At 43.7% G+C, this 27,257-nt stretch overlaps 1 protein-coding gene across 13 annotated transcripts in view; it reads right to left on the bottom strand.

The window, feature by feature from the left end:
- VPS13A (vacuolar protein sorting 13 homolog A) overlaps positions 1–27,257 on the bottom strand; it is a 293,421-nt gene that overhangs the window by 100,703 nt on the left and 165,461 nt on the right. For all 13 annotated transcript variants that reach the window (XR_010588882.1, XR_010588883.1, XM_042850566.2 and 10 more), the window contains 5 exons: positions 20,438–20,539; positions 13,001–13,156; positions 12,560–12,821; positions 11,370–11,530; positions 340–443 (listed from right to left, as the gene is read on the bottom strand). Coding sequence is in view for 11 of the 13 variants with exons in the window: in XM_042850566.2 (XP_042706500.2) it covers positions 340–443; positions 11,370–11,530; positions 12,560–12,821; positions 13,001–13,156; positions 20,438–20,539 (785 nt within the window). In the remaining 2 variants the exon portion in view is untranslated. The remainder of the gene's footprint in view (positions 1–339; positions 444–11,369; positions 11,531–12,559; positions 12,822–13,000; positions 13,157–20,437; positions 20,540–27,257) is intronic.

Below are 27,257 nucleotides of genomic sequence, written 5' to 3'. Positions count from 1 at the left end.
TGCAGCGCTTGGGCTGGAATTTTCAAAGGAGTCAATGGGAATCAGATGCTCACTACCCTAAACTCCTTTAAAAATCCCAGACTTGGAGCAGCTCAAAGTCTCCCTGCCAAATATTTATCCTATTTAACTTTGAGGTGCTGAGAAAATCTTAGCATGACATGGTATGGCTGCTTCTATATCATCAACAGTTCTAACCTTTCAATAATGAAAAGAACAATTCTTGAAAACTTGGTTAATTTTCAATCAAAAAATATGTATAACTTGTCTTTGTATTTACTACATTAGCCATCATTACTTATACAATATAGTCTATATTAAAAGAAGAATGTTAATGGTCACCTGTAAGAGGTCAGTGGTATGTTAAATTCGTTTATTGGTGAAGCAGTTCCTAGACATGTTCCATCTTCAAAAAGACTCAGTGGAATTGAAAAATGATTCCTTATCTGTGAAAAATAAAAGTCTGCATAAATTACATTAATAAAAGCCTTAAAGATCTAAAATATTTCAATTATGGTAAAGTGCAGAATGAGAAATTCCTTATAAACAATCCTGTAGATTTCCAGTAATCACCCCAAACACACGAAGGAATCTGTTATCTACAATCAAGCCTTCAGATACTACATAATATGCTCCGAGCAGAAAGTCCAGGATATATATCTTAATACACTCAGGACTGATTTCACCAAACAAGGACACTCCACCAGAGAAGTAGCTCACATCATGGAATGGGCAACCCAAATACCTCAAGAGAACCTGCTTCAATACAGATATAAAACCCCCTCCATCCGCACATCCCTAAGTTGTCACTACCACCTCATACTGGAACCCACATGGGGTATCAGCAAACAACTACAACCCATACTTAATGGGGACACCATCCTGAAAGAAATATTTCTTGAACTACCTCTTCTGGCCTTCAAACAATCCCCAAACCGCTTCAAGCTCATCATCAGAAGCAAGCTCTGTACAGACCAAGACACACTAACACAAAAAAGCAACATCATACCATGCCGAACAACAGATGCAAAACATGCAGCCATATCTCCACTGCTACAATGATCAATACCTCCCACAACACACGTTTCAAAACATGAAGTTAAGTGTTTGCAGGTCAAGAAACTTACAGAAGAAAGTATTACAAAATTATAGCAACTGTTTAAAAAAAAAAAGAAGTTCTTCAGCCATCACATTTATTATAATCAAAACTGCATATGATTCATGTTGCTCATGTACACACACTTTTTTTTATGTCTTAGTGTGATTCAGACTTGGCAACAAACAGGTAATGAATATTGCTAAATCAGTTTAGTTTGTTTTTAAAAAAATCTTTTTTAGTGTACTTAATGTCGTCTCTCTTGGGAGAGATGTCTGATACTATTTTGGTACCCTGAAATATGTAGAGGTGTATACAAATCGGATTATTAAGCCAATAATATTAAAAGCATGAAATTAAAAAAACTGAATTTTCTACAAGGAAATGTGAAAATATTCACTTTTCTATCAGATATTGATTCTGATCTGTTTTGGCAAGGCCTTCATTTGATATATTTCATAAAATCATCAACTGTAGAAGTTACACAATGAACCCATGTATCTGAGATTAGACTAAGCAGACAGACTCTGCATCCTCTTGTAGAAAATTCTGATATATGAAGTATCAATCAAGTATTTATCTGATTACTCTTTTTTATGAATAACCTCCCCTCCAGTGTGAAACATCTGTGCTGGGCTTCTCTTACAAATGTGGAAATACTGGTGGCACCTTAGCTTTTTCTACTGCATAACAACCTATCCCACAGTCTGAAGACACTAGGGACGAGCAAGCAGTAAGGAAAAATGAGTTCAGCAGATGGTATCATTCAAGGGACACAGCTCTGGAAATCTGGTCCCCAAGGGATAAAAAAAATAAGTGAAATGATTTTGCTTACTGCCGTCTCAATATCAGCTTTACAACTATGATTGCAATGGACAAAGTAGAAGCCCTAAACTGCCAATATATTTACAGCTCTGGAAGCCAAGATTCTGCTTCAGAAGGCAGAAGGGCATCGCTAAATCCCAGAGATTAGTGGAAATAGCTGAACCACCTCTGGTATTTGCAGGTAGAGACACAATGCAAATACTTCAGAGAAGGATCAAGATCCAGAAAAGTCTTCTGGGCGACATGGTAGCAAAGTCTACCTGTTTCAAGACTGAAGTCAATAGGGAGACTACAGAGTTATCTGTAGAAGACAAGGATGGACGTGGGCTTACCAGCTTGGACACTGAAGTCTTCCTCCTCTATTACTGAACACTCAGTTGAAATCAGCTCTGAGGAAGCAAAGGTGTTAGCAATAGGAAAACGGTTTGATTTAATCCCTTGGAGGATTGACACTTGCTTGGGGATGTCTATCCAGACCCTGCACATTGCATCTGACAGCTTGGATGCTGGCTGACTACAGAAAAGCTGCTTGGCTGTGGTTCAAGACTTCTTGCTCCAAAGCAGAAAATCTTATATCAGACAGATATATAAAGCCAAATGGAAAAGATTTTCTATTTGAGCAGCTCAGCATTAGCTTTCTCTGATAACTGCTCACATTGTAGGAAGGAGGTGGGAGTCCCATGAAATGTAGAAATAGGTGTCTTTTATGTCAAGAGCCACAAAGCAGTCCATTGGCTCCAAAGAGGAGGTAACAGAAGCAAGGGAACTCTACAGAATTTTGAAGCAACAGATGAAGATGTTGAGATTACTATGAAGATCAAGGATAGGTCTCCAATCCCCTTTCTTCTCTGGGATTAAGTAGCAATATGAATGAAATCACCTATCCCTGAACTCTGGAGACCTTTCTCTTACTATTCCCACCTGAATGAGGGCAACGTACTTCTTGCTTCAACAGTCTCACGAGAAGTGTCCCTGAAGAGGGACAGGAAAGGAGCTTGAACATTGTAAAACTACATGGGACATCCCTTGCTGATTAGTTTGAGGACCCGCAGTCCAGGCTTCTTGGAAATAGGAAAAGCAGTTGGAAAAAGGGGGTTGGAGGAAAGTGGATCTGAAGGTGATCCAGCTAGTGTCTTGATGTGTGTCAAAACCATTTCTTACCTGATGCCTGAGACACTGTGGGGTAGCTTAGGAAGAGGCAGAAGATCACCTCTGGTGAAATGACCTCTTCGGGCATTCTGAAGACCATTGCTGTGAATAGGACTGAGTTTGTGGCCTCTGTCTATAAAATGGTTGTGTTGGACGCTTCCTCTTTTGGGGTTGGGATATACACACCCAAAGATCTTAGGAATGTTCCTGAGTCCTTTGGATTATGGAGTGTTTCATCCATACCTCACAGAAGAGCTTGTTGCCCTCAAGTGGGAGGTCCTCAATGCTTACTTGGACCTCCATGGGAATTCCAATGCCTGCAACCAGGAAGATCTCATCAACATGGTGGTGACTATTGTTCTGGATGCTGTGTCAGATGTACTGAAGGCTGCTTCAGGTGCCAGTCATGAGGGATTTTAAATTACTCATGCTAGTCTTTCAGGACTCTATGCAGATGGAAAGTCTGTCCCAAAGCAGAAAGGTGTATTTTGAGAGTAATGCCCAATAACACTGCAACACTTGTGCAACAAATCTTCGCCAGTGGTTGAACAGGAAAAGGAAATCTATGCCTTTTGCAGTGCCAATGATTTGGAGAGAGCCAACAGATCATACCAGCAATTGTTACTTCTGCATGGTGCCTCCAGTTGGAAAAGGTGTGTCAAAGAAGAAAAAGTGGACTGTGCATTAGCCAAACATTCCATCAGCTATTCGCCCAGTACCCCACGGAGAAGGGCTGCCAGTTCCTGATGCACCAGAATCATTCTCACTTGAGTCAGACGAGGAAGAGGATGAAACTTCTGGTCCTGAACCATCAATGTCACAGGACCCACATTTTCTCCCATCCTCCTCCTCCTCTGAACCACACCTCATAACACAAGGTGAACTGAATGACCTTGTCAGGGATTTGGAACTACCCAAGTGTAAGGCAGAGCTGTTGGGCTCCAGACTACAGCAGTGGAATCTCCTGGCAGGTGATGTTAGGGTTTCCATGTTACGTGACCGTCAAAAGGATCTTGTCTCATTCTTCTTCATGGAAGGTGATCTTGTAGCCTGCAACAACATCGATGGTGTGATGGCAGCCCTCAACATCGTTCACGATCCAGATGAGTGGAGACTGTTCATTGATTCATCGAAGACGAGTCTTAAAGCTGTTTTACTGCATAATGGCAATGTTTTGCCATCAATTCCAGTTGGTCATGCAGTCCATATGAAGGAAACCTATGACAACATGAAACAACTTTTGAGGTGCATAAACTATGACCAACATCAGTGGCAGCTTTGTGGCGATTTGAAGGTTGTTGCTCTCTTGCTTGGTCTGCAGACTGGATACACAAAGTACTGCTGTTTTCTCTGCGAATGGGATAGTCGTGCAAGAGATTCCCACTACATCAAGAAAGATTGGCCACTCCGACAGTCATTGGAGCCTGGGAGGAAAAATGTTCAGCATCCACCACTTGTTGAATCAAGGAAGATTTTGTTACCACCCTTACACATCAAGCTGGGTCTGGTGAAGAACTTTGTCAAGGCCATTGACAAAACACAAGCAGCTTTCAAGTACCTCCGTGGAAAATTTCCAAGGTTAAGTGAAGCGAAAATAAAGGAAGGTGTCTTTGTTGGTCCTCAGATTCGTGAACTTCTTCGAGATGATGCATTTGACCATGCACTGCGTGGCAAGGAAAAGACGGCATGGAAAGCCTTCCAGTTAGTGGCAATAAATTTTCTCGGAAACAACAAGGCAGACAACTACAGCTTGTTGGTGGAAAACCTCCTCAAGGCATACAAAAGCCTTGGTTGCAACATGTCACTAAAGATACATTTTTTGCACTCTCATCTAGATTTTTTTCCACCGAACTGCGGAGCAGTGAGCAACGAGCACGGCGAGCGATTTCACCAGGACATTACAACAATGGAGAAACGCTATCAGGGCAAATGGAGACCATCAATGCTTGCAGACTATTGCTGGACAGTGACAAGAGATGCTCCATTTAATGAATACAAGAGACAAGCCAAGAAGCGCCGAGTAGACACTGAATAGGACTAAACTATGTACATAATAGTTTTTTGCCTTTTGTTTCATAATAAATGTTATTTATATAACCCTTTTGCTGATTTTTAAGGTGTTACATAAACAGGACAGGTGAAATATTATCATGTAAAGCAACCATAAACACATGAAAAGACCTAGGTTTACAATTTCTGATTAAAACTCTACTATCTACACAATATACATAGACATAAAATGTAAAAACTTAAATATCTTAGAAACAGTATCCAATCAGTTGTTTTAATTGTCATATTTGAAATCAGCACATCAAAATACATAATAAATAGCACATTTTATCTCTGAAGCAGACGACTTCTCAAAAATTGTAGACCAGTGTAATTTGCTACTCTCATCTGAGAGCTTGCTGAGGAGGCGGCTTCCTCCCAAAGAGGTCTAATTTCTTTGGGTCTTTCTCCAAAGAAGTGGATTTGGGCTGACCTTGCTGATTTGATTTTTCTTGACCTGCCTCCACCACAAGAGCATTAGAGGTAGTGTACTGGTAAATATATTCAAACCATTTAGCATTCACTTAATATCTATTGGCTTCTTTTAGAGGCTGCTGTCATTGAGACAGGCATTTGCCAAATCATTTTGGCCAGTCTGAGTAGCCCATCATTAAGGGGCTTAGCCAGTTGCCCCATAAAGGAAGACTAAATAATATCCAGAAGTTTGTGGTGTTTTCTCCTGTATAAATTTCCAGTGGGATGTCCAGCATCTCCATAATTCTTTTCAATAAGTCCTGGAAGACTTTCAGCTCATCCATAGAAGCTGTGACTGGGGGGGTGGGGCCCTAACAGCTTTATCTGGAAAGGGCAATAAGATGGCCAAAGGCTGATAAGGTTTGGGCGAATGGCCATTCCTACTATATTCTTCCTTGCACTTCACAAGTTGAAGATGGGACAGGAGAGAAGCCTGATACAAATGAAGCTGCATACTTGGCAAAGTGAATCTGTCTCTAAAGACCCCAGATTATTCCAATTCCCTGAGTATGGATTTACTTCCCAGGGGAACGAGCACAGGTGCGATTAGTTGATACCCAAAGGGTGCTCCCTATTGGTTTCCAATTTTTCTGGTATCCCTCAAGGATTCATCCTTCAATTCTTTGTCGGACTCTCACTGTGCCAGACAAGAGAAGAGGGGGCATGCTTAGGAGAGGAAGCCCTGCTATGTGCCTCTGAGGTTGAGGGGCACTTCTGTTACACATGCCCTGTTGGTACTGTGGGTTATTTGGTAATGACCTTCTGTAGCCTCTCAATGAGAAAGGTCTGTTCGTATCAAGTAGTACATTGGTGCTGATACACACAAGCACGAGATTGTATTATTTTGAATGGCAGTGTCCATTGGGCTGCACCTGCACTGGAGCGGCAGTCTCTATTGTTTTTTAAAAAAGTAGTTTGCGCCGAAGAGACATCTCATGATAGAGACACTCAGCAGCACAATGCTCAGTGCCAGAGTGTTCGGTGAGAGGTTAGTGTTGGAGGCACTGTGGTTTCTGGTGTGGACAGAAATCACTGGTGCTGGGTTGAGTTTCAGTGTTGGACTCCACTTTTAGGCTTCTAGAGAAGTGAGCCTTAGGGGAAAGCCCTATGATCCCTATTTGAAGAAGGAAATCAGTATCTGCCTTGGTCCTGGAAGTGATGCTCCTTCTGGCCACTTGCTGAGGACACCACCAAAATGGACAAAGAAAGGGGCTTACGCGAAATGGCTCAGTAACTCAGCTTGGCATCTCAGCTCACCTGGGCACTGGATTAACCTGATATCTGGAGATTTTCCAAAAGTCTGCCAGGGTCCAATGAGATTTGCATGGGCCTCTCTGGGAGAAAGTGTTTCAGTTTTGCATCTCTTGCCTTCTGGGTCCTCTTGGAGAAGATTTTGTAAACAGAGCGGCGTTCTGGAGCATGTCTGTCTCCCAGGCATAACAGACATCTGAAGTGCCTGTCATTCCTAGGCATCAGTGCACTGCAGGAGAGGCAGAGTGAACACCAGCAACTTATGGTTGGCCATTTCAGAACTGCTGTATGGTGGTTATGGGGAGGGGATAAGGCCCTTGTACAGAGGTTATATAGGGAGAAAGAAAACATATCACAACTCTATTCTAAAGTCTAACACTTCTTTTAAACCAACAAAGCATAGGGGAAGGAACAAAAAAAAACCCAAAACCTCATCTAGAGTACAATAATTAACAACTATTATGAACTAATACAAACTATGCTAGCTAACTTGCTAAGAGCAAGGAACTTGGGCACTACAGGGTTCCACCTCGCAATCATAGGGGGCAAAAAGGAACTGAATGTGGTTTGCAGCCATTGGGCCCTTTATGTCCATGGCTACAGGAAACAAGAGGGCAGTAAAGAAGCAGGTGCAGCCCAATGGACACTGCCATTCAAAATAACACAATCTCGTGCTTGTGAGAGCATGCTTACAAAGAGTGGAAAACGCGTGGACAGTCACTCAAAGAGCAGCCCTTTGTTTTCAAAACTAAAGATTGAAAGGGCTACAAATATCAACAGTGAGGGATATGGCATCTTAAAGGATGAGACTGTTCAGAACATCTCAAATCAGCTATATGTCAATTAGATCACAGATATGACCCTTCCTGTAGTCTGACCCAGTGAAGCTAGGAAAATTAAGAGGGCCTGAATGAGTCAGGATGTCAAAGAACAAAGTGAAAAAATAAATAAGAAAAATAAGAAAAAATACTTCCTGTAAGGATTGGTGCATTGTGGGCTTTCCAGGACTAAAAATTCCCTGACTTTCTACAATTAAACCCGTGTCTCATTGCACAAAAGCTGAAACAAATTTAAATATGAAGTATGCCCTGTTGAGTCAAAAGGATGCTTACAGGAGATTACTGATTACTTGGGAGCAAGTAATAAATAGGCATCAGAATTCCCTTTATTTTTAATAATTCCCAGTTTATAAAGCAAGCATTTTTTTGGGTTATGGACACAAGATTGGTTCCATGATCAAGATGGTATAATTTTAAAGGTAATACCACTGGACAGGTAGGTTCCATTTTGGATGAGGGGCCTGACCGCCAGTCAGATTGTACTGGTCTAAGAAATTTGGCTACCTGGGGGTTTTCTGCAAGTAAGTCTAGGGTCCCTGGATAAAGTACACTACTATCTATGAGCAGATACTTTACATATAATGGTGCTGGGTTGGAGACCTCTGTTTCTGCCTTCTTGGAGAAAGTCCAAAATGACTGGTATTCCTAGCTTTATGGGATTTGCACTGTGCTCTTGGCACCAGCAAATGAATCTGGACATTATAGCTGAGTATAGGAACCTAACGGCCATACTGGATCAGATCTAAGGTCCATCTAGCCCAGTATCCATCTTCTGACAGTGGCCAATGGCAGCTGCCTCAGAGGGAATGAACCGAACAGATAATCATCAAGTGATCATTGCCCTGTTGCCAATTCCCAGCTTCTGGCAAACAGAGGCTAGGAATACCATCCCTGCCCATCCTGGCTAATAGCATTGATGGATCTATCCTCCATTAATTTATCTATTTCTTTTTTGAATCCTGTTATAGTCTTGGCCTTCACAACATCCTCCGGCAAGGAGTTCCACAGGTTGACTGGGCGTCATGTGAAAAAATACTTCCTTTTGTTTGTTTTAAACCTGCTGCCTATTAATTTCATTTGGTGGCCCCTAGTTCCTGTGTTATGAGAAGGAGTAAATAACACTTCCTTATTCACTTTCTCCACACCAGTCATGATTTTATAGACCTCTATCATACGCTCCCTATATCATCTCTTTTCCAAGCTGGGAAGTCCCAGTCTTATTAATCTCTGTTTTTAGTATCAATACTGGCCTAGATGAAAGTAAAGGCCTTAAAGACTCTGGAGGACTGGCCCACACCTTCTAGTGCTTTTCTCTCAAAAGAAAAACCGTTAGCTGAAACCATTGCAGATACAGATGAAGAAAAGGACTTTGAGAGAATTCCAGTCTCCATGGAAGCTGGAGAGGAGGCCTCTGGTTCAGCTCTATCCTCAGCCAATGTGGATGCTTGTTCTCACTTTATTGTTTGGATCACTTTCCCCACTAGTGGAAATGGTGGAAATACATAGAAAAGGTCCTGTGACCAACTGTGTGATAAGGCATCTGTCCCCTTGGATCTGGAGTCTGTTTTCCTGGAGAAGAATTTTGGCCTTTTTGCATTCGTATAATTTGTGAAGAGGTCAGTTGAACGGAGACAAAAAGTCTGAACATTAAGATTGAAAACCTTCTGATTCAATCACCACTTGGAGTTACTGACCCTGTGTTTGCTGAGCCCATCAGCTTTTTGTTTCAGATCCCCTTTTATGGGGAATCTCTTGGAGGAAAAGAAACTGCTCCACCCACCTTCATTATTTCCATTGCTTCTGCATATAGCACTGGACTCCTTGTTCCCCCTTGGTTTAAATATGTGACCACAGTTGTGTTGTCTGATTGAACCAGGACATAGTTCCACTCTATTTCAGAATGGAACCTTCTCGGGCCAGCTTGACCACTCTTTCAACTCTACAGAGATTATGCTGTGAGCATTTTCCTCCAGGCTCCAGAGGCCCTGAAATGCTTGAGTCTCCAAGTGTGCTAGTCAGTTGTGAGAAAGAGAGCATCCCGAAGGCAGGTGGGCATGACTTTGCAGACACTGTCATGGTCCAACCACCATTGTAGGGAGTAGAGTACCTGTGTTGGAATCTGTACTTAATCTTTCATGTATTCCAGGGAGCAGTCCCACACCTTTAGCACAAAGGCTTCTGATATGTGATTGTGCTGATGCAATCATCTCTATATATGACACCAGAAGGTCTAAAAATTGAAGGCACAGTGGTATGGTAGTCTTCCTGCAGCTTCAGAGCAAGATAAGAGCCAAGATTTTTCTGAAATGTTTTTAGTGATGGATAGATCTTTGCTATTAACACATCTATTTCTGCTCCAAGATGAATTATGCCGGTGGATGGAGTCAGGAAACTTTTCTTTACATTGATAAAGCCATGCACCTGTAGGAGATCAATGTCCAAGACATGGCTCTGTGTGCTGCTGACTGTGATGGATCTCTCATCGGGATGTGGTTCAGGAATGGATACAGGCGCATTCCCTGTGACCAGAGTCTGGCAACTATCACCACCACCATCTTTATAAACACCTGGGGGCTGAGGACAAGCTGAACAGGACTGTTTGATACTGATGTTTCCTGCCATAGGCAAACCTCAGAAGTCTGCAGTGACACAGTTTGAAGAGAATATAGAAGTATGCATGTGCTAAATCCACTGACATCAGGAAGACCCCCAGGAAAGGGATGACACCATACAGGCCAGATTCCCCAACTGAAACTTCATTTTATTCATCTATATGTTGACCCTTTTGAAGTTTGCTGGCTGGGGCAGGCTAGGCACAACTCATTGTCTGTCATTCCTGGGAAGACTATCTCACAAACGGAACACTGCTTGGATTTAACCTGGTGCTTTTTGACTGCTCTGCCCTGGCTGTATGTGGACAGAGAAGCCAACAGCGAGAAGCTTTGGCAGAGGATAAGGTGGGTTAAACCACCAATATGTTAATAACCAGGGAGAAAGAGGAAGCCAGAAAGAAATAACTGCCTGCCACTGCTCAAAAACAGGGTAAAAATTAAACTAACAAACAAATGGGGGCAGGAGCAATCATACCACCAACCGACTGTTGCTGCAGAGCAGAAGAACTGGCAGCAAGCAGGAGCAGAGGGCACAGCACCAAAACTTTGATCCACCTCCGTGAGCTGCTCAGTGGAGGGGAGTGTCCCAGTTGTCCAGAATTGTGGGATACGCTGGGCTGCAGAATATATTTAAGCTCTTTCAGATCATTTCTTAATATCCCAAGACTTAAGGCAAAACATTCCCAACTATGGAATAGGCTTCCATGACTAATCCACAACTTGTTTGGGAAAAGAGAATAGAGACTCACCTTCATACATGGGATAGGAGAACAGAACCTCACGTTCTTGTCCCACAATAGTTGAAACTATGATATAGCTGTTTCCCTCGTCAGTGTGAATGAGCTTTTCCTGTTGTGAAATGTATTATATAAAGCAAGTGCTGTAAAATCTCTCTAGTGATTATCTGTAACCGTGCTAAAACAATTCCAGTCCACACTGGTAAGAGAATCTGTGCTAGAACAGTTCTCTCAATAACTGTTCTTAAAACATGATTGTAAACATCGGTGATGTGAAATTATAATAAAGTCACCCATATTAACAGTCTTCTAAAATGGTATTGTAAGAAAACTGTAGTACCTGTACAGGAGAACGTATAGTTATCATCTTACTCCCTTCAACCGTATCAATTTGACAAACAATGGATCTTTCAACACCCGACTCCTCATGTCTTACTCTATAAAGACATCGACCAACTTTTGTCAACGGAATCTTGTCAGCAGTGGAGTGTTTTTGAGGACCTCAAAGTTGAAAAAATACAGAGTTATAAATTAACGAAGCAATCAAAGCAGCATGTACATACGTCTGAAAAAACAACAATTCATACAAAAGGTCTGTGTTCAAGAATTTTTACTGTAACAATCGATCTGGAAACGAAGAATATTCACCCGTTTACAAAATATAATATGGAATTATGCTATTTCTGATCTGAATGTCACTCTCTTAGAAGTAAAGTTGCATAGTAGTTTGGCTAATGCTACAAAATTATTTCCAGAAAGGATGAATTAATCTCTAATATTTTTAATGTTTCTTTTACCACTATAAATCATCAAAAGTTGTTTTGCAAAGATTGATAACTGACATTATGTTTTGCATCTTTTAAAAAAAAGTTTTATTGCTATGGTGCCGTAGCTTCACTCATTAATGTTTCACAGTAATAATGAAATAAGTGGTTGAAGGTGCTCTGACAAACTAGTTTTAAAAAGTCCTAAATTCACAATTAATAAACTAGCATTATCAACATTATTCGATTGCAAGCTATACAGTATTAAAATAGGTTCATTATTTTTTGAATTAATAAGTCATGCTACTTTTCTTTAAAATCTTTATTAAAAATCACCTTTTCCAGGAGCACAATATATAAATGCTTACACTTTCCAGAAACAGACTCAAATTTTGGAGGCACAATTTTGCACTTAACATTGTGTATGCAAATGAAGACTGAACTACTTGTTTCCAGACACAAAAATCAGAGACTGAGACAAGGCCTGTCCAAAAATTGGGGCCTACATTATTATGGCATAGAATAAACCAGCAGGCAACAGTAATTACGCTCAAGTGTATCATATGTAAATTTGAAAATATTTACATACACACAAAACAAATCTGATATGACTCTAAAGAAAGATTTCAGATATTGCTATATCATTGGAAAGCCAGAAATTATCCCTTTCAAATAATAAAAAACATATGAAACGTGCATTATTTTCTTCACTGGGAAGATGCACTACTGATGTATACAAAAGCAGAAGATTTATTATGCAACTTACTGAGCTGAATGTAAAACATTTTGCTGCTTAGGGTGGTCATTGCTGTGAACTGGTCACTCTCACTTTTAGTTCTGAGAAACTCCATATTTAGACTTTCCCCATCTTTTAAATGAAATGTTTTTGCTCCAGACTCAACATTAAGGACTTTAAAGGAATCACTGGGTGAGACAGTGATGGGAAGTCCTAAGGAATTCATTATTACAAATGGTGCTTGATCTTTTTTGAAGATGTCTGAAGTTTTGCTAGCTGCTTCAGCAAATGCCTAAAGAACAAAATAAATTTGTTAAAATATATATTTAAAAGCACAAATAACCCTAAGTGGTACCAAATACCAAAGTGTTATTTAAATCTGGATTACCTGTATAAAAAGTCATCCAATCTAACACTGAATTTCTTGATTGTGAGGAAGTCCCACTTAAATAGATAGGTGATATTTCTTACCATGCCCAGGTTACTCAACATTTGTAGTCCACATTTGGATAGTGTAATGTTCAGCTGGTCTTTCGAGGAGATGTTTATTACTGTTTTATATTCTGGCACCTTGTAGTGTTCTTCTTCAGCATCTGATTCTAATGCTTCTTTAGCCTTCTTTTTCATCTAAAAAAGCCAAAAATGATTTTAACCAAAAAAGAAAATGGGAAATTAATTATCCAATGATTTTCTTTCTAGGAATAATCTCTGCATCAATCCGAGACATTTGGACTGCACTTCTCAGCCTGAAAATACTGATGACAGAGTTCCTGCCACTGCTGGGGGTATGTCGGGGGCAGAAAGGAAAAATAGCTGCACTTGGACTACTCAGAGCTGGGATATAGCCCCCAGAGAATAACCACCAACTGGTGAAAATTAGAGCAGCATCCAGAAGATGAAAGAAGAATGAAAAGGCTGACACCAAGCCTCAGAGCTTTATGGACTAGTCTCTCTACTGTTTATAGGAAGAGAGGTATTGCTCAAAGTCTCAGACTGGAAAGAAGTCAGGATCCACATTTATTTTAGGTTCACCGCATTTTTTCTAATCTGAAAATTTAAATCCAACCTTCTCTATACCACCTAAAAGCTATTTTTAGTATAAAATATGATTAATTAATATCCCATAAATATAACCAATTATTAAGGGAATACACACAACTAACACAGCATTCCTTGAGCAAAAGGCAACTATCCTTAAAAAAAAGCAGGCTGTAATTCTGCAGCACCCGGAAGCTGCACTCTATTGAAAAACCTATGCCATTGACAAGGATTAATATTCTGATAATTTCCATTCAAAGTACCTGTTTTAAAATGTCAAAGACAAAAGTTCCATGCTAGCTGAAACCTGGCATAGTCAGACAGATTTTTCTTCTAGATAGAGTAACAGTAACAGTGGTTCTTTGAGATGTAATGCTGCTGTGTATTCCACTTAGATGTGTGCACACCTGATGCACTGGAGCAGGAGAATTTGCCTAGCAGTACCCACAGAGGGGCGACGCTCGTGCCTCATGGCCATAGACACTCACCCGGTCACATGAGGTGGCGCTACTCCAACCCTCCCTCAGTTCCCTTGCACTGAATGCCCAGAGATGAGCTCTAAGGCAGAGGGGACAGAAGGTGGGTCAAGGAAAACAAATCTACATCACATCTCAAAGAACTACAGTTAAAGAAGAAAAACGATTACTTACTGTGAGTAGATACAGCTGTGTAAATCCATTTAGATGACTCACAAGCAGTACCCTCCCACCGCCCCACCGCTGGAGATTGGACTCAGAGTCTACCTAAACAAGGATTGCAGGACAGCCTTTCTGAAAGTTGCATCCACCCTGGAAGATGCGGTGATGGCACAGCAGTTTGTAAATGTACCTATGGAAGACCACGTGCCAGTCATGCAAATGTTCAATATGGAAAAGTCACTGAGAAACACTACTGACATTGCTTGCACTCTCATAGAATGAGCTCATACCCACTGACTTATTTCATATACAGTCTTGATACAGGATGGTATAAATCTAGAGATCATCTGTGAAGAGGCCACCTGACCCTTCTTCATACAATCTGCATATGACACAAACAGGCGAGGCGAGGCACAGAACTCCTTCATCCTGTCCAGACAGAAGGATAGACATCACCTGACATCTAATGTATGGAGATGCTGCTCCTCCAGAGACGAATGCAGCTTAAAAGGAATACAGGTAAGTATACCGTGTGGTTCAAATGGAACTGAGAAACTGCTTTAGACAAAAATTTTAGATATGGTTGTAAAAAGTCACGTTGTCTTTGGAGAATTGTGTATAAGGAGGCCCTGCCATCAGAGCTTGAAACTCTCTCATACTCCTCGTGGATGTCATCACTACCAGGAATGTAGTTTTCTGAGACAAGAGCGGAAAGGGACAAGATGCTAAGAGCTAAAACCAAGGTCCCATCAGGCTGCTAGGACTGTGTCAAGGTTCCACAGACAAACTGGCTCTTGGACTGGAGGAGTAGACAAAGAAGCCCTTTTAAGAATCTTGTCACCATGGGACTGGAGAAGACTGATCTTCCCTGAAAAGGGGGACGAAATGCAGATATCAGTGCCGGATTCACTTTCAATTAACTAAGAACAAATTCCAATGACTAAAGGTGCAGCAGGTACTCCAAGATGTCATGAATGGAAGCCAGCATTGGTTGAATTCCACAGGCTAATGACCATACGAAAAACCTTTTCCATTTTACTCAACACGCCATTCTGGTAGAGGGATTTCTAATGTTGAGTAGAACACGGCTCTTCCTCCTCATTCATCCATGCAACAGCCATGCTGTGCGCTGGTTTCCGTACCTTGTCATGGCAGGACAGCTTGCATGCTCTAACGATCCCCCGAGTCTGTGTCGGCAGGGGCTTTTTGCTCCTGGTAGGTTCAACCATGCCGGGTTGGTCTGTGGCGTAGGGCAAAACTGCCACAACCTGATTGCCTCTTGGCAGAGCATCCTGGAGTGTGCCCCTCCTTGCCTGTTCACAGAATACATCATAGTGGTATTGTCGGGTAAATATGTGAACTATTGAGTTCCTGATATGACCTCAAAACACGACACGCATTGTAAATGGTCTGAAGCTCCAGCAAATTGATATGCAGAGAGAACTCCTGCTCCACCCTGTCACAGAGTCACCGGGCAATGCTCTGGAACTACTCCATTCGAAGCCAGTCAAGACTCTGGGGGAGCCTCCTCGCTGCAAGCATACTGTCTCCAGGGCAAGAAGCTTACACAGCTTTGCCCTTCCTGGGTCTGACCTCGGAGCATTCAGCATCCCCTTCTCACACCGTGCCCTTCCCACAGTGAGTCTGCACAGGCGGGGCTCCTGGGGAAGCCAGTGGGCCCTGCACCCCAATTCCACAGTCAGATTTGACTCTCAGACAGCCAGTAAAACAGTAGGTTTATTAGACAACAGGAACACAGTCTAAAACAGAGCTTATAGGTACAGGAAACAAGACCCCAGAGTCAGGTCCATCTTGGGGCCAGGGAGGCCAGAGCCCCGTCTGGGCCCCCCCTCCATTTCCCCAGCCAGTTCCAAACTGAAACTCTCCAGCCCCTCCTCTGGCCTGTCTCTCTTTCCCGGGCCAGGAGGCCACCTGATCTCTTTGTTCTCCAACACCTTCAGTTGGCACCTTTGCAGGGGAGGGGCCCAGGCCATCAGTTGCCAGGAGACAGGATGTCGGCCATTCTCTGTGCAGACAGCATCACAATGGCCCTCTAAGGCTCTGCGACAATCACACACCCTTATCCCACCACCTAGATATTTAAGAAATGCATAGGGGAAACTGAGGCACCCACACAGTATTCAGAGAAAACATTAAGAAGATTCCCACTTCGTCACACCCCCACAGACCTTGGCCTCTCAGTGATCTCAAATAGGCACATCCGAACTGTCGTGGAAGGCAGAGACCGCAGACTGAAAACGGTTGGTTGGCAGAAATGCTCTCGAACCTGTAGAGTCTATTAGGACCCAAATTAACTCTATTTTCTGAGTGCGTACCAAAGCAGACTTCCTGATATTTAGGATGAGACCCAGAAGGTCAAGCAAGCATACTGCAGTGTTGACATGAGAAAGGACTTCCTCTCTTGGGTCTGCCTCTCAGTAACCAGTCATCCAGATATGGGAAGATATGGAACCCTTTCCTTCTGAGATATGCCATGATGACAGCCATGCATTTGGTAAAAACCCCAGGGGCAGAAGAGAGATCAAAAGGAAGCACTGTATACTGGAAATAGCGCTCTGCTACAATGAATTGAAGGAATTTTCTGTGCCTCAGCAAAATCACCACATGAAAGTAAATGTCCTGAACGTGTAAGACAGGAAATCAGTCATTCTGAGACATGGAGGAACAGTCAATAGAGTGACAATTCAGAACCTCATGTATCTGATCTATTTCTTCAGGCTGCGAAGGACACCAAAAAGCACTAGGAACAGAAACCCTGACCCCGGTGATCTGGTGGAACCTCCTCCACCACTCCCAACGCAAGCAGAGAGCGAACCTGCTTGAGGAACAGTATCTTGTAAGAAGGGTTCTGGAAGAGAGATGGGGAGGGAAGGTGGAGAGGAGGGATGGAGAGGAACTGGATGGCATACCCTGATCTGACAGTGCTTAGGACCCAGCTGTTGGTGATGACTGAGACGCAAGCATCGTGAAAGCAGGCAAGCCTGTCCTCAAAATGGAGCGCATGAGGGGAAGGGACCAACGACTGGAACACTGCTTTGGACCAAGGAGTCAAAACGGATGCTTGGGGGGCATCAGGGAAGGATGTGTGGACTATCCAAACCCCGAACTCAACTGCTTTCTGCTGTGGGATGTATGCCCCTTTCTGGGGGTAATCCTGCTGCCTCATGAAAAGAAAAGGCTGTCCAAAAACACACTGCAGATGATACCGCGGTTATCATTACTGTTGAACATCATAGTGGCGGCCTTGCACTGCCAGTGTATACACTCCCAAGGACTGAAGGGTCATTGAAGGAGTGCAGAGTCTCATCTGCTGTATCTGAAAATAGTAATGGGCCATCGAAGAACAAATCCCCAATGGCCTGCTGGACATCAGGAGCAAGGCCTGAGTTCTGAAGCCAAGAAGACCTCCTCATGTCACTGCAGAGACCATCACTCTGGCTGACATATCTGCAACATCTAGCACGGACTGCAAAGAAGTCTTCTCCACCAAGCAGCCTTCAGTGACAAATGTCAAAAACTCCTCCATTGAGGCATCAGGCAGCTGGTCTGCAAATTTAGACATGGCTATCCAGCTGACAAAGTCGTATTTGGACAGCAGTACCTGCTGATTAGCAATTTGCATCTACAAGAAAGAGGTGTAAATCTTCCTGCCCATCAGGTCCAGTCACTTAAGAGTCCTTGTCCCTGGAAATGTATTTAAACCTGCCCTGCCAGGCTCTATCATTCACCGCGGTTACTACCAAGGAATTCAGAGATGAATGGGAATAAAACCTCTCAAATATCTGCGTGGGCATGAAGTAGCGCTTTGTCATGTGCTTAGTTGCAGTTGGTACCGAAGACAGCATGCTCCAGAGGACATTAGTAGGCTCAAGGAGCGCACTGTTAATAGGGAGGGTGACTGTCCCAGGTGCCAACAGCTGCAGGATATCCACTAACTTGCGGGTGTTCTGTAGGAATTACACTTGAATACCCAGGAAGGCAGCGACGTGCCACAACAGGTCTTGATGTGCCTTGAAAGTCACTGGGAGGAAGAACCCGGCACTGCGGCAACATCCAAGGACGAGGATGAGGCAGTTAACTGTGCCAGACTCAGATCCTGCTCCAGGGCTGACAGGCATCAGCAGCATGACTGTAGAGGCTGCTCAAGGGAAAGGTTCACCAGTACCTGGACAACGATCTCTGTTTTGAGCAGGACAAGGAATGGGAGCTCTGCAACTTATTCCACAGATTCCATGGAGGCCACTGATATGGATAAGCCATTGGTGTCCAGTAGGCGCCAGGCTAGGGGCCCCCGGCCCGACCATGAGATGGGCGTGAATCCTGGTACTCACAGCACTCTATGAACAGCCCTTGCTCAGCAACAGAGCAGGAGGAATAAGATCACCACTCGGACACCGAGCAGTCCCAGGCTTCGGGGCATAGCAGTGGGGTCAGTTCTAAGGGCGTAAGTAGCCGGTCAGACTCGTCCATAGCCCAGAATGATGAGGGGGCTTATACCAATGGTGGAAATGGTACGGCTGGCAGCGAGTATGCCTCCGCTGTTTCCGGTGCTGGGAGTGGCGTTGATCCCGAAGTCGACATCGGCACTGACATAACTAAGAGTGCCAAGGTGGAAGGCAGTGACTGCTGCCTCAGCAACACTGGCAGTGCTGTTCACATAGGAACTGAAGTAGTTCCTGGTACCAAGGAGGTTGCTTATAAGAAGTCTGGTACCAGCCCCATTTCTTCTGAGCGTGGAAGGGAAACATAAGGGTGCGGCATCAGGAGACCCATAGGTTCAGCAGCCCGTGCAGCCAATAGGGCTATAAAGGACACAGCCCTGGCAAAGTTCTGGACCAAGGGAGAGGTTAAGACAGAAAGGCAGAGGAGGTCCCTGTTGCCTGATACAATGCACTGAATCAGCCAGTGCCAGCATCGCCCTCATCGGTACTTGACTAAAAGGACACCCTCAGGCCAGAACCAGAATCAATGGTACAGGGTTTCTGACCTCCCTGCATAGTGTCGGGGAGCAGCTGACAGGACCTGCTCCATCCCATGCACCAGCATTCACCACGTGTCAATCCATGCTCCTTCTAAAGGAGGGAGACAAGCCCCCATGGGACCTGAAGTGGCATCGCTTGGTCTTATGTGACCTTTTCCTCAGCACACATGATGGGGAACAAGTCTTCAATCTCTTCAGAGAGGCGCTAGCTCCAAGAAGCGAAGCGGCAGCACTTTCCAAATCCAGGGGCGACCTATGATCTGATAGGGGCCTCGGTACTGAAACAGTCCACGTGGCATGTTTGAGCAGGTGCTGCTTCAGATGGAGATTCCTCGCCACTTGAGTCTGTTTTGTGAACAATCTGCAAACTGAACATTGCTTCTTAACGTGGGCTTCACTTAGGCACAGCAAGCACCGTGTGTAGGGATAGTTAGTAGGGTTCACCCCACCCACACAACAGAATGTATAAACCCTGGTGAGGGCATCATTAGGAGACAAACTACAACTACCACTATATTGGGGTACTAATGAACTATGTAGAACGAGAAAAAAAACTCACTGAGTAGAGGATTGTGAGGCTGAAAACCACTCAGAGCTCCAACTCCAGCCACAGGTGGTAAGAAGAAACCAAAGGGGGGTCAGGGTGGTGCTACAAGGGAAGGCTATGGCTACAAGGCGCAAGCGCCGCCCCTGTATGGATACTGCTAGGCAAATTCTCTGGCTCCGGCACTCTGGGCACAGACACCTAAATGAAATACGTGGCTGCATCTACTCAAAGGAGAACTGTTGGTTTAATCAATGTGAAGAAAGAAAGCTTCTTTTCTTTTTCAATTTCAGTTTTTGTACACAATTTAAAAATGAAGTTTTAAATATATACTTTGGCAAGTGAGTAGTCACTGTAGACTAATCACTGTGCTGCATTACGTGAACAGTTTCTGTCTCTTAAGTTAATCATGACTGTACATGCTCCAGATATAACAATGCAAAGAGGGGGAAAAAGTGTGGTCAATCAACTTCTAACTACACTCACTTTTAGCCAATATACAGAGTTAGAGTTATACTAGCCTTGTGGCCTACCCTGCATTTTATCCCCCTGGCATACATGACTGAACAGGGTATTAATATTAAGTTCAAATAGCCTTGTTCTACTGGTTCATGTTTCAACCCAAAAGTTATTTAAAATGTAGATTTGCATGTTAGTTGTTTCAATTTACACTTCTGAAAATATACCTTGATTCCAAGAGTCCACGGTTTGAATTCATCACTCTTTTCAATTTCTAGTGGTTCAAGCAAAGGTTCCCACACACCAAACATCTCATTATAATAATGCACCTAAAGAAATATAAAATCATCAGAGTACTGAATTAAGAAAAGATACACCTTAGAACCAACAGCAAATAATAAAAGATGCTCTATAGACTCAAAAAGAAACATCAAAATAAGACATTATAACATGTTGTTTGTTTTCATTATATTAGAATATAAAAAACCTTTAAGTAAAATTAAAATAAAACATGAAAAAACAATGGGACTGACATCCTGGCCTCAGTGAAGTCAATGGGAGCTTTGTCACTGACTTCATTGAGGCCACGATTTCACCCTAGCTGTTTTCCACATATAGGCAGATGAGTCTTTGAATTAAATACACTTCTACCCAGATATAACCCTCTCCTCGGGAGCCAAAAAAAGGTGAAACTGCGTTATATCGAACTTGCTTTATCCGCCGGAGTGCGCAGCCCGCCGCCCACTCCCCCCCACTCCTGGAGCACTGCTTTACCGTCTTATATCCAAATTCGTGTTATATCGGGTCGCATTATATCGGGGTAGAGGTATCGTTTATTTTAAAGAAATTTGATGGGCGTCATCATGGACTAAATTCCACCACCATTATTCAAAATGAATAGCACATTATGTCTCAAGGAGCCCCAGAGAAATCAATCAATGAGGAATAAGGTTCTAAATATAAATAAAGGTAGTAGAATCTGTCTATAAAGGGAAGTAGAGACAGAAATCTTTTACTTATACAACACAAAGCAAGCATGGCCCATAAGGAAGCAGCCAAACTTCCCCATGACCCAATTCCATATACATGTGCCTCAATTCTAACCAATAAGAACCATTAGGGTAAGATCCCTCTACATAGCCATTTCTACCTTTGGTGTCTTTGAGAACCATGCCAATAGAACCACTGGGATGTGGATACATGTCAGTATAAGCTGGACTAAAATCACCAACCTATTTCATGCAAGCTATTAAACCACCACCTGATGGCAACAGATTTCATTTTCTACTTACTTTTCCAGTTCTAAATATGAATAAGTGGTCTAAAGTGAAAAGTTTTGTATCCCATTAGCAAATTCTCTAACCCAGGGGTTCTCACAGTCTTTCATAATGTGTAATGTCTTTAGAGATATTGTCTCAGGGACCATTTCCTATCCTGTTCATAATTATGCTACATCCATTTGGCAACTATTATAATTGCTTATGTGGAATTATAATACTGGGAAAACATTCATTATCTGTCTTTAATGCAATAAGTGTTTTGGGAAAAAGCTGGTCATACTTTCCACTTTTATTCTTTGTATAGGGCCAAATCTTGAGCTCAGTGCACAACACAGTTAGCAGGGCTGAATACTGGGTACATGGTGCAAGGGCTCTTCTTCTCCAGGCTGTGGATCCAGTTTGTGGAAGATATTTTAGCCAAATGGATTTAAATAATTTTGCAGGCATTCACATGCCCACCGCACACACCCAGAAGAGGAAGGATTCATGAAGCAGAAAATTCTGACACATTTCATTTATAGCCTATGATGCAACAGTAAACTACACACAATACTTTGAATATATATCTGCTCTCATCTGAGGATCTCAAAACACACCATTAAACATTAATTCTCACAACCATTCTGTGAGTCAGATTAGTAGCACCATCCCTAGTTTACATTTAGTAAACAGACTCTCACAGATAGAGATATTTAGCTATATTTACATAGCAAGTCAATGACAAAACCTAGACCCTAACTCTGGTATCCAGTTTCCTGCTCTAGTTGGTATACACAGTACTCCCTATTTAATCTAATGGAAGTCCACATTAGTCCAAGTTTCCCCTTAAGTCTCAAAGGAAGTCTATCCATGTGGGCTAATGATTATGGAAAGAAAGGTGAATGAAAGTGTTACAAGACATAGGGGTACAAATCTCAAGAATGAATATTATACCAAAATGTCAATGTCTAATGTAAAAACACAAGAGAGAAAATTGTATAAGTGTTTTACATTATACTACTGATAAAAAACATTTGATGCAACCAGACTAACATGTTTCCAGCCCTTATGGTTGTGAAGATAAACCTGAAAACATGAAGTAAGTCTAAATTGATACCACAATACCTGGTCAACCTTCAAAGCACCATATGATGGTGATATGAGTAAGGCTAAGATTTTGTCAAGGATATTTTTAGTAAAAGTCATGGACAGGTCACGGGCAATAAAGAAAAATTCATGGAAGCCCATGACCTGTCCATGACTTTTACTAAAAACACCTGTGACAAACTGAGGAGCTTTGGAGTCCCCATACCATCTTCGGCGGCTGGGCAGCTGCAGGGGCCCAGGCTCAGAGGTATGGGGGCCCCCCACCATCTGTGAGGGCTCAGAGCTCTGGGGGCCCCTTCCGCCCAGAGTGGCAGGGTCCCTCTGCTGCCAACAGCAGCTGGGAGCTGCCAGGGGCCAGCTGTAGGGGGTCCCTATTGCCTGTGGTGGCCAGGAGCTGCGGGGCCTCCCGTTACCTGCAGCGGCCAGGACCTGTGGGGCTGCCCGCGGCTGTTTGGTGCTCCTGGGGCTCCCACCACCAGAGACCGCTTGAAGCTTTGGTGCCACCAGTGACAGCTGGGAAGTATGGGGAACCCCACTGTCCGTGGCAGGCCCCTGCTGCCTGCAGCTGCTCAGAGCTCCTAGGGCCCCTGCTGCCAGAGGCAGCTCAGAGCTTTGGGGCCACCAGGGGCAGCCAGGAACTGCTAGGCCCCCTGCTGACGGTGGCAGTCAGGAACTGTGGGGGCCATCGCCGCCCATGGTGGCTCATAGCTCCCAGGGGTCATCACCCATGGTGGCCAGGAGCTGCAGGGGCTGCTGGTGGCAGCCCTGAGCTGTGGGGCCCTCCACCACTGCTCGGACATCCCGGGCCCCGCCGGAGGCAGCTTGGAGCTTTGGGGCCACCAATGGCAGCCGGGAACGGTGAGGCCTCCCACCACGGCCAGGAGCTGCGGGGCCCTCTGCTGCCCAGAGTGCCAAGGGCCCCCACCATCTCAGGAGGTGGGGGTACCCCGCAGCTCCCAGCCGCCATGGGCTGAAGTCACAGAGGTCTCTGGAAGTCATGGATTCCACAACGTCTGTGGAAAAAATCATAGCCTTAGTGATAAGATGCAGCCAGACTACCCCACATCCTTCAATACATTCTAGTCCAAGAACAGTGCAGGGGAAACCCCCTCAATCCCTCTGAAGGGGAATGTGGCCACAGGTACCCCCACTGCTCCCCTAGAAGGCAGAATGGAAAATTCTTACTGACAATTTCATTTCTGCTAATAACATCTCCCAAATTTCTGGATGTCTGGGATGCCCTCCTCTCTCTGCAGCTCACGAGGCAGATCAGCATTTGGAAAATACATGGTTTGGCCATTCCCCTTACAATCCAGTTTGCTGCCAGATGATGTTATGAAAGTTGTACAGCTTGAGAATAACTCAAGATAACAAAATAACTGTGTACATTAGACCAAAGTTGACAGTCATATGGTAACGAATCCACTACATATCTCACCCTGGCTTCTACGCCATTTAGGGTGGGTAGAATTGTAGGAGATGCTAGCAGAAAGGAAACTATCAGTAAGAAATTTTCTGGTCTGCAGCCCAGTATCTCCCACAGTTCCGGATATCTGTGAAGTGGTGAGCAGTGAACAGATGTAGGGAGAGTTATGAAACAAAAGTTTGGTAGAAAAGTAATATCCTCCTTTTTGCGAGTTTGCTGAAAAGTCTATTAGTTCTGGGCCACCACCTACAGTGCCTTAATGCCAAAGGAGGCCAATGAGGATGACAAAGTCCATCTTATAGTGCTTAATGAAGGTGTTTGTGTGATGGAATACACCCCTGAATACACACCCTATGCCCTACTGTAATATACTTTGTACAAAGTATGTCTTGTAAGGTATCATTTGAAAACTCAATTTGCTAATCAATATTGTTCTGGCCAAATATGTGTGGCAACATTGTATGTGACATTATAAGATTACCCTGTATGATGTTAACAACACGTTCCAAACCCCAGAGCCCTGCCCAAACAGAAACTGGCAGATTTGTCCTAAACAAAGGAATTTGTGCTTTGCTTAGTTAGCATTTAAGCAGCAAATGGAGTCATCACGCAGGAAGGGAAGACAAAGGAAGTTCAAACAGGTGAAAAAAACATCAGGGAATATCCTTCCACACAGTTTCTTTGCTCCTGATTCTCAGGGGGATATGTTTTTCAAGAGGGGGACTGAAAATATAAAAAGGAAGGACAAACACCCCAACGCACCCCTCTCTCTCTTTCCCTACCCATCACATTGACAGCAACAAAGGAAGCATTAGTTGGATACTGAGAGAAGGGGTCTTGACCTAAGAAGTTTGATCACTAAAACGGCTCAAAGCATGTGGTGAGGAAACTCTGCTTTGAATCTAATGTTTGTTAAGTTAGGCATCAGTAAATACTTTATTTTTCTTGTAACCATTTCTGGGTTATGCCTCATTGCCTGTACTCACTTAAAATCTCTCTCTTTGTAGTTAAACTTATTTTATTTAATCCAGTGTTCAAACTGAAGTGTCTGGGTAATTCCATTTGAGGTAACAAGTTGTATGCAAATTATTTCCTTAAAGGAATAATGGACTCTATATTTGTACTGTCCAGTAGAGGGCTGAACAGTACAAGACATTTTTCTGGGGGGAAATCTGGGACTGGAAGTGTGTTGGGGTCACCCTGAATCATAATCAAGGCTGGTAAGAGCCAGAGGTTGGCCAGATGGCTGCAGCACACACACAGACATAGCTGGGAATGACTAACATACTAAAGGCTGTTTGTGAGCAGTCCAGGTTGGAGGCTGAAGCAGCAAGGCATAATAAAGGGCACCCCAGGTTACAGGGAAGGGGTGACACAGCTACTCATTAATCTGGATTGTACCTTGGTATGTCACAGTTAGCTGTTGACTAAGTAGTCACTTTGCAACTTTCTGAGATGGACACACCTGCTCATTTTGCCCACAAAATTGCAAGGGATCTCACGGAACATGTCTTGATCTCTTACGGTACAGGAAACCCTGATGTCTTGTTGGCTTACACAATACATAGTTTAATATGCCTAGCAACGAAGGATATGGAAGTTCTGAATCCCTGGCATTTTGGGTGGAAAGACACAAATAAGGAGTCTGATCTTCTTGTAGATCCTGTATGTTTAATATTTTCAGCACTCTTCATGCCTCATCTTTTCAGTTGGATGTTATGGATTTAGAGAGAATGAAGGAAGCGCGACCACTCGAGAAACGTGAAAGGAGGAATTTACCGTAGGAAGAAAGGATTCTGGTGTCTTGAACATCATCTTGTCCTCACAGAATGTGCAGTAAGGCTCCTGTATAGATAAGGCTGCCAGCTCTGACACTCACTTGACAGACATGACAACTACTAAGAAACAAATCTTACTGGAAAAATAAAAGGCCAACACTAAAGTCAGAGGCTTGAAGAGATGGCTTGTCAGAGCCCTCAAAACTAGCCAAAGGTCCCATTTTGGGCAGAGTGGCCTGAGTTGGAAGTGGGAACAGTTGGAAGGAATCTGGTTACCTATGCCAGGAAGCCAGAAGATCCTGCCAATAGCACACGAGTAAGAGCAGAGACCTGATGCACGATACTGGCTAAAGCCTTTGTCTATGTCTTCTTGGAGAAAGTCCAGAATGGTTGGAATTCCAGGATTTCTGGGATTGAAAGAATTGTCTCTGAATTCTCACCCACTAGGTCCCATTCCCTTTGGGAGGGGGGCTTATTAGAAGCTCTGCTTCTTTCCCCAGGATGCTCAAGACCCACTTTAAGACTTGAGAAGAGGGGAGGGGAGACTTGTGGGCCTCACAAATCTGCCCTCTTTGTTCTGCAGGAGTCCTCTGGGACTTATCCCCTCAATCAAGTAGTCAGAGTCTTCCTCACTATTAGAGCCTCTCCCGGCTCTGCACTGGGGACCCTGTCCATTTTTCCCTGTTGGAATCATGGCTGCCTTGGTGGGTAGGAGACTCCATCTACCTATCCCACTCACAGCCTTAGGATATAGCAGAGTTAGGGACGGAAGGCTGGGTGCAGGCTGGGCACAACTCACCATCTGCCAAGCCTGGGAAGGCTGCCTCACAAATAGAACAGTGATTTGATCCTGCGCTTTCTTGGCTGCTCTGTCATGACTGTATAGGGGCAGAGTATCTGGCAGCGAGACACTGCTGCTGACACTTAGGGTAAGTTACACTCCCAAAGAGTTAACTGACCCAGTAAGGAGGAGGAATGCTGAAGAGGGAGAACACTGCTCCCCCTACCCAAAAATTGGTCAGAAAAAAACTAAAAAAGGAGACAGGTAGGAGCAATAGAAACCACCGTCCACTGCTGTGAACACAGAGAATCTGGTGGCAAGCAGAAGCAGAGGGCACATGGCCAGTGTGTGCAGCACCAAAATGCTGATCTATCTCGAGCAGCCTAGACATCCAGAATTGTGCGAGATGCTGGGCTGCAGAAAGTGGAGGGCAGAGCCATCTTGGGACCCAGAGACTAAAGCAGCTATATCAATAGGGACCTTGAGATACTGATTATAGACTGTTTTCTATAGTTTTTACGCTGGATTCTCCCCTACACTGCTGATCGGCTGGTAGCAACATACCAGTGTTCTTTTGGTACGTTGCTCGTAAGTGGTTATTGCTGTTATGGGGAGTGTTGACAATTCACAGAAAGGAAAGTGTTCACAGGGGAATGTTGCTCATAAGCAGTGGTTGCTCTTTCAAGATGTTGCTGC

The sequence above is a fragment of the Chrysemys picta genome, chromosome 6, assembly GCF_011386835.1.
Source record: "Chrysemys picta bellii isolate R12L10 chromosome 6, ASM1138683v2, whole genome shotgun sequence".
Classification (NCBI taxonomy): Eukaryota; Metazoa; Chordata; order Testudines; family Emydidae; genus Chrysemys; species Chrysemys picta.
Note: the sequence above shows the minus strand (reverse complement) of the source record. Positions and strands in the feature narration are given on the sequence as shown.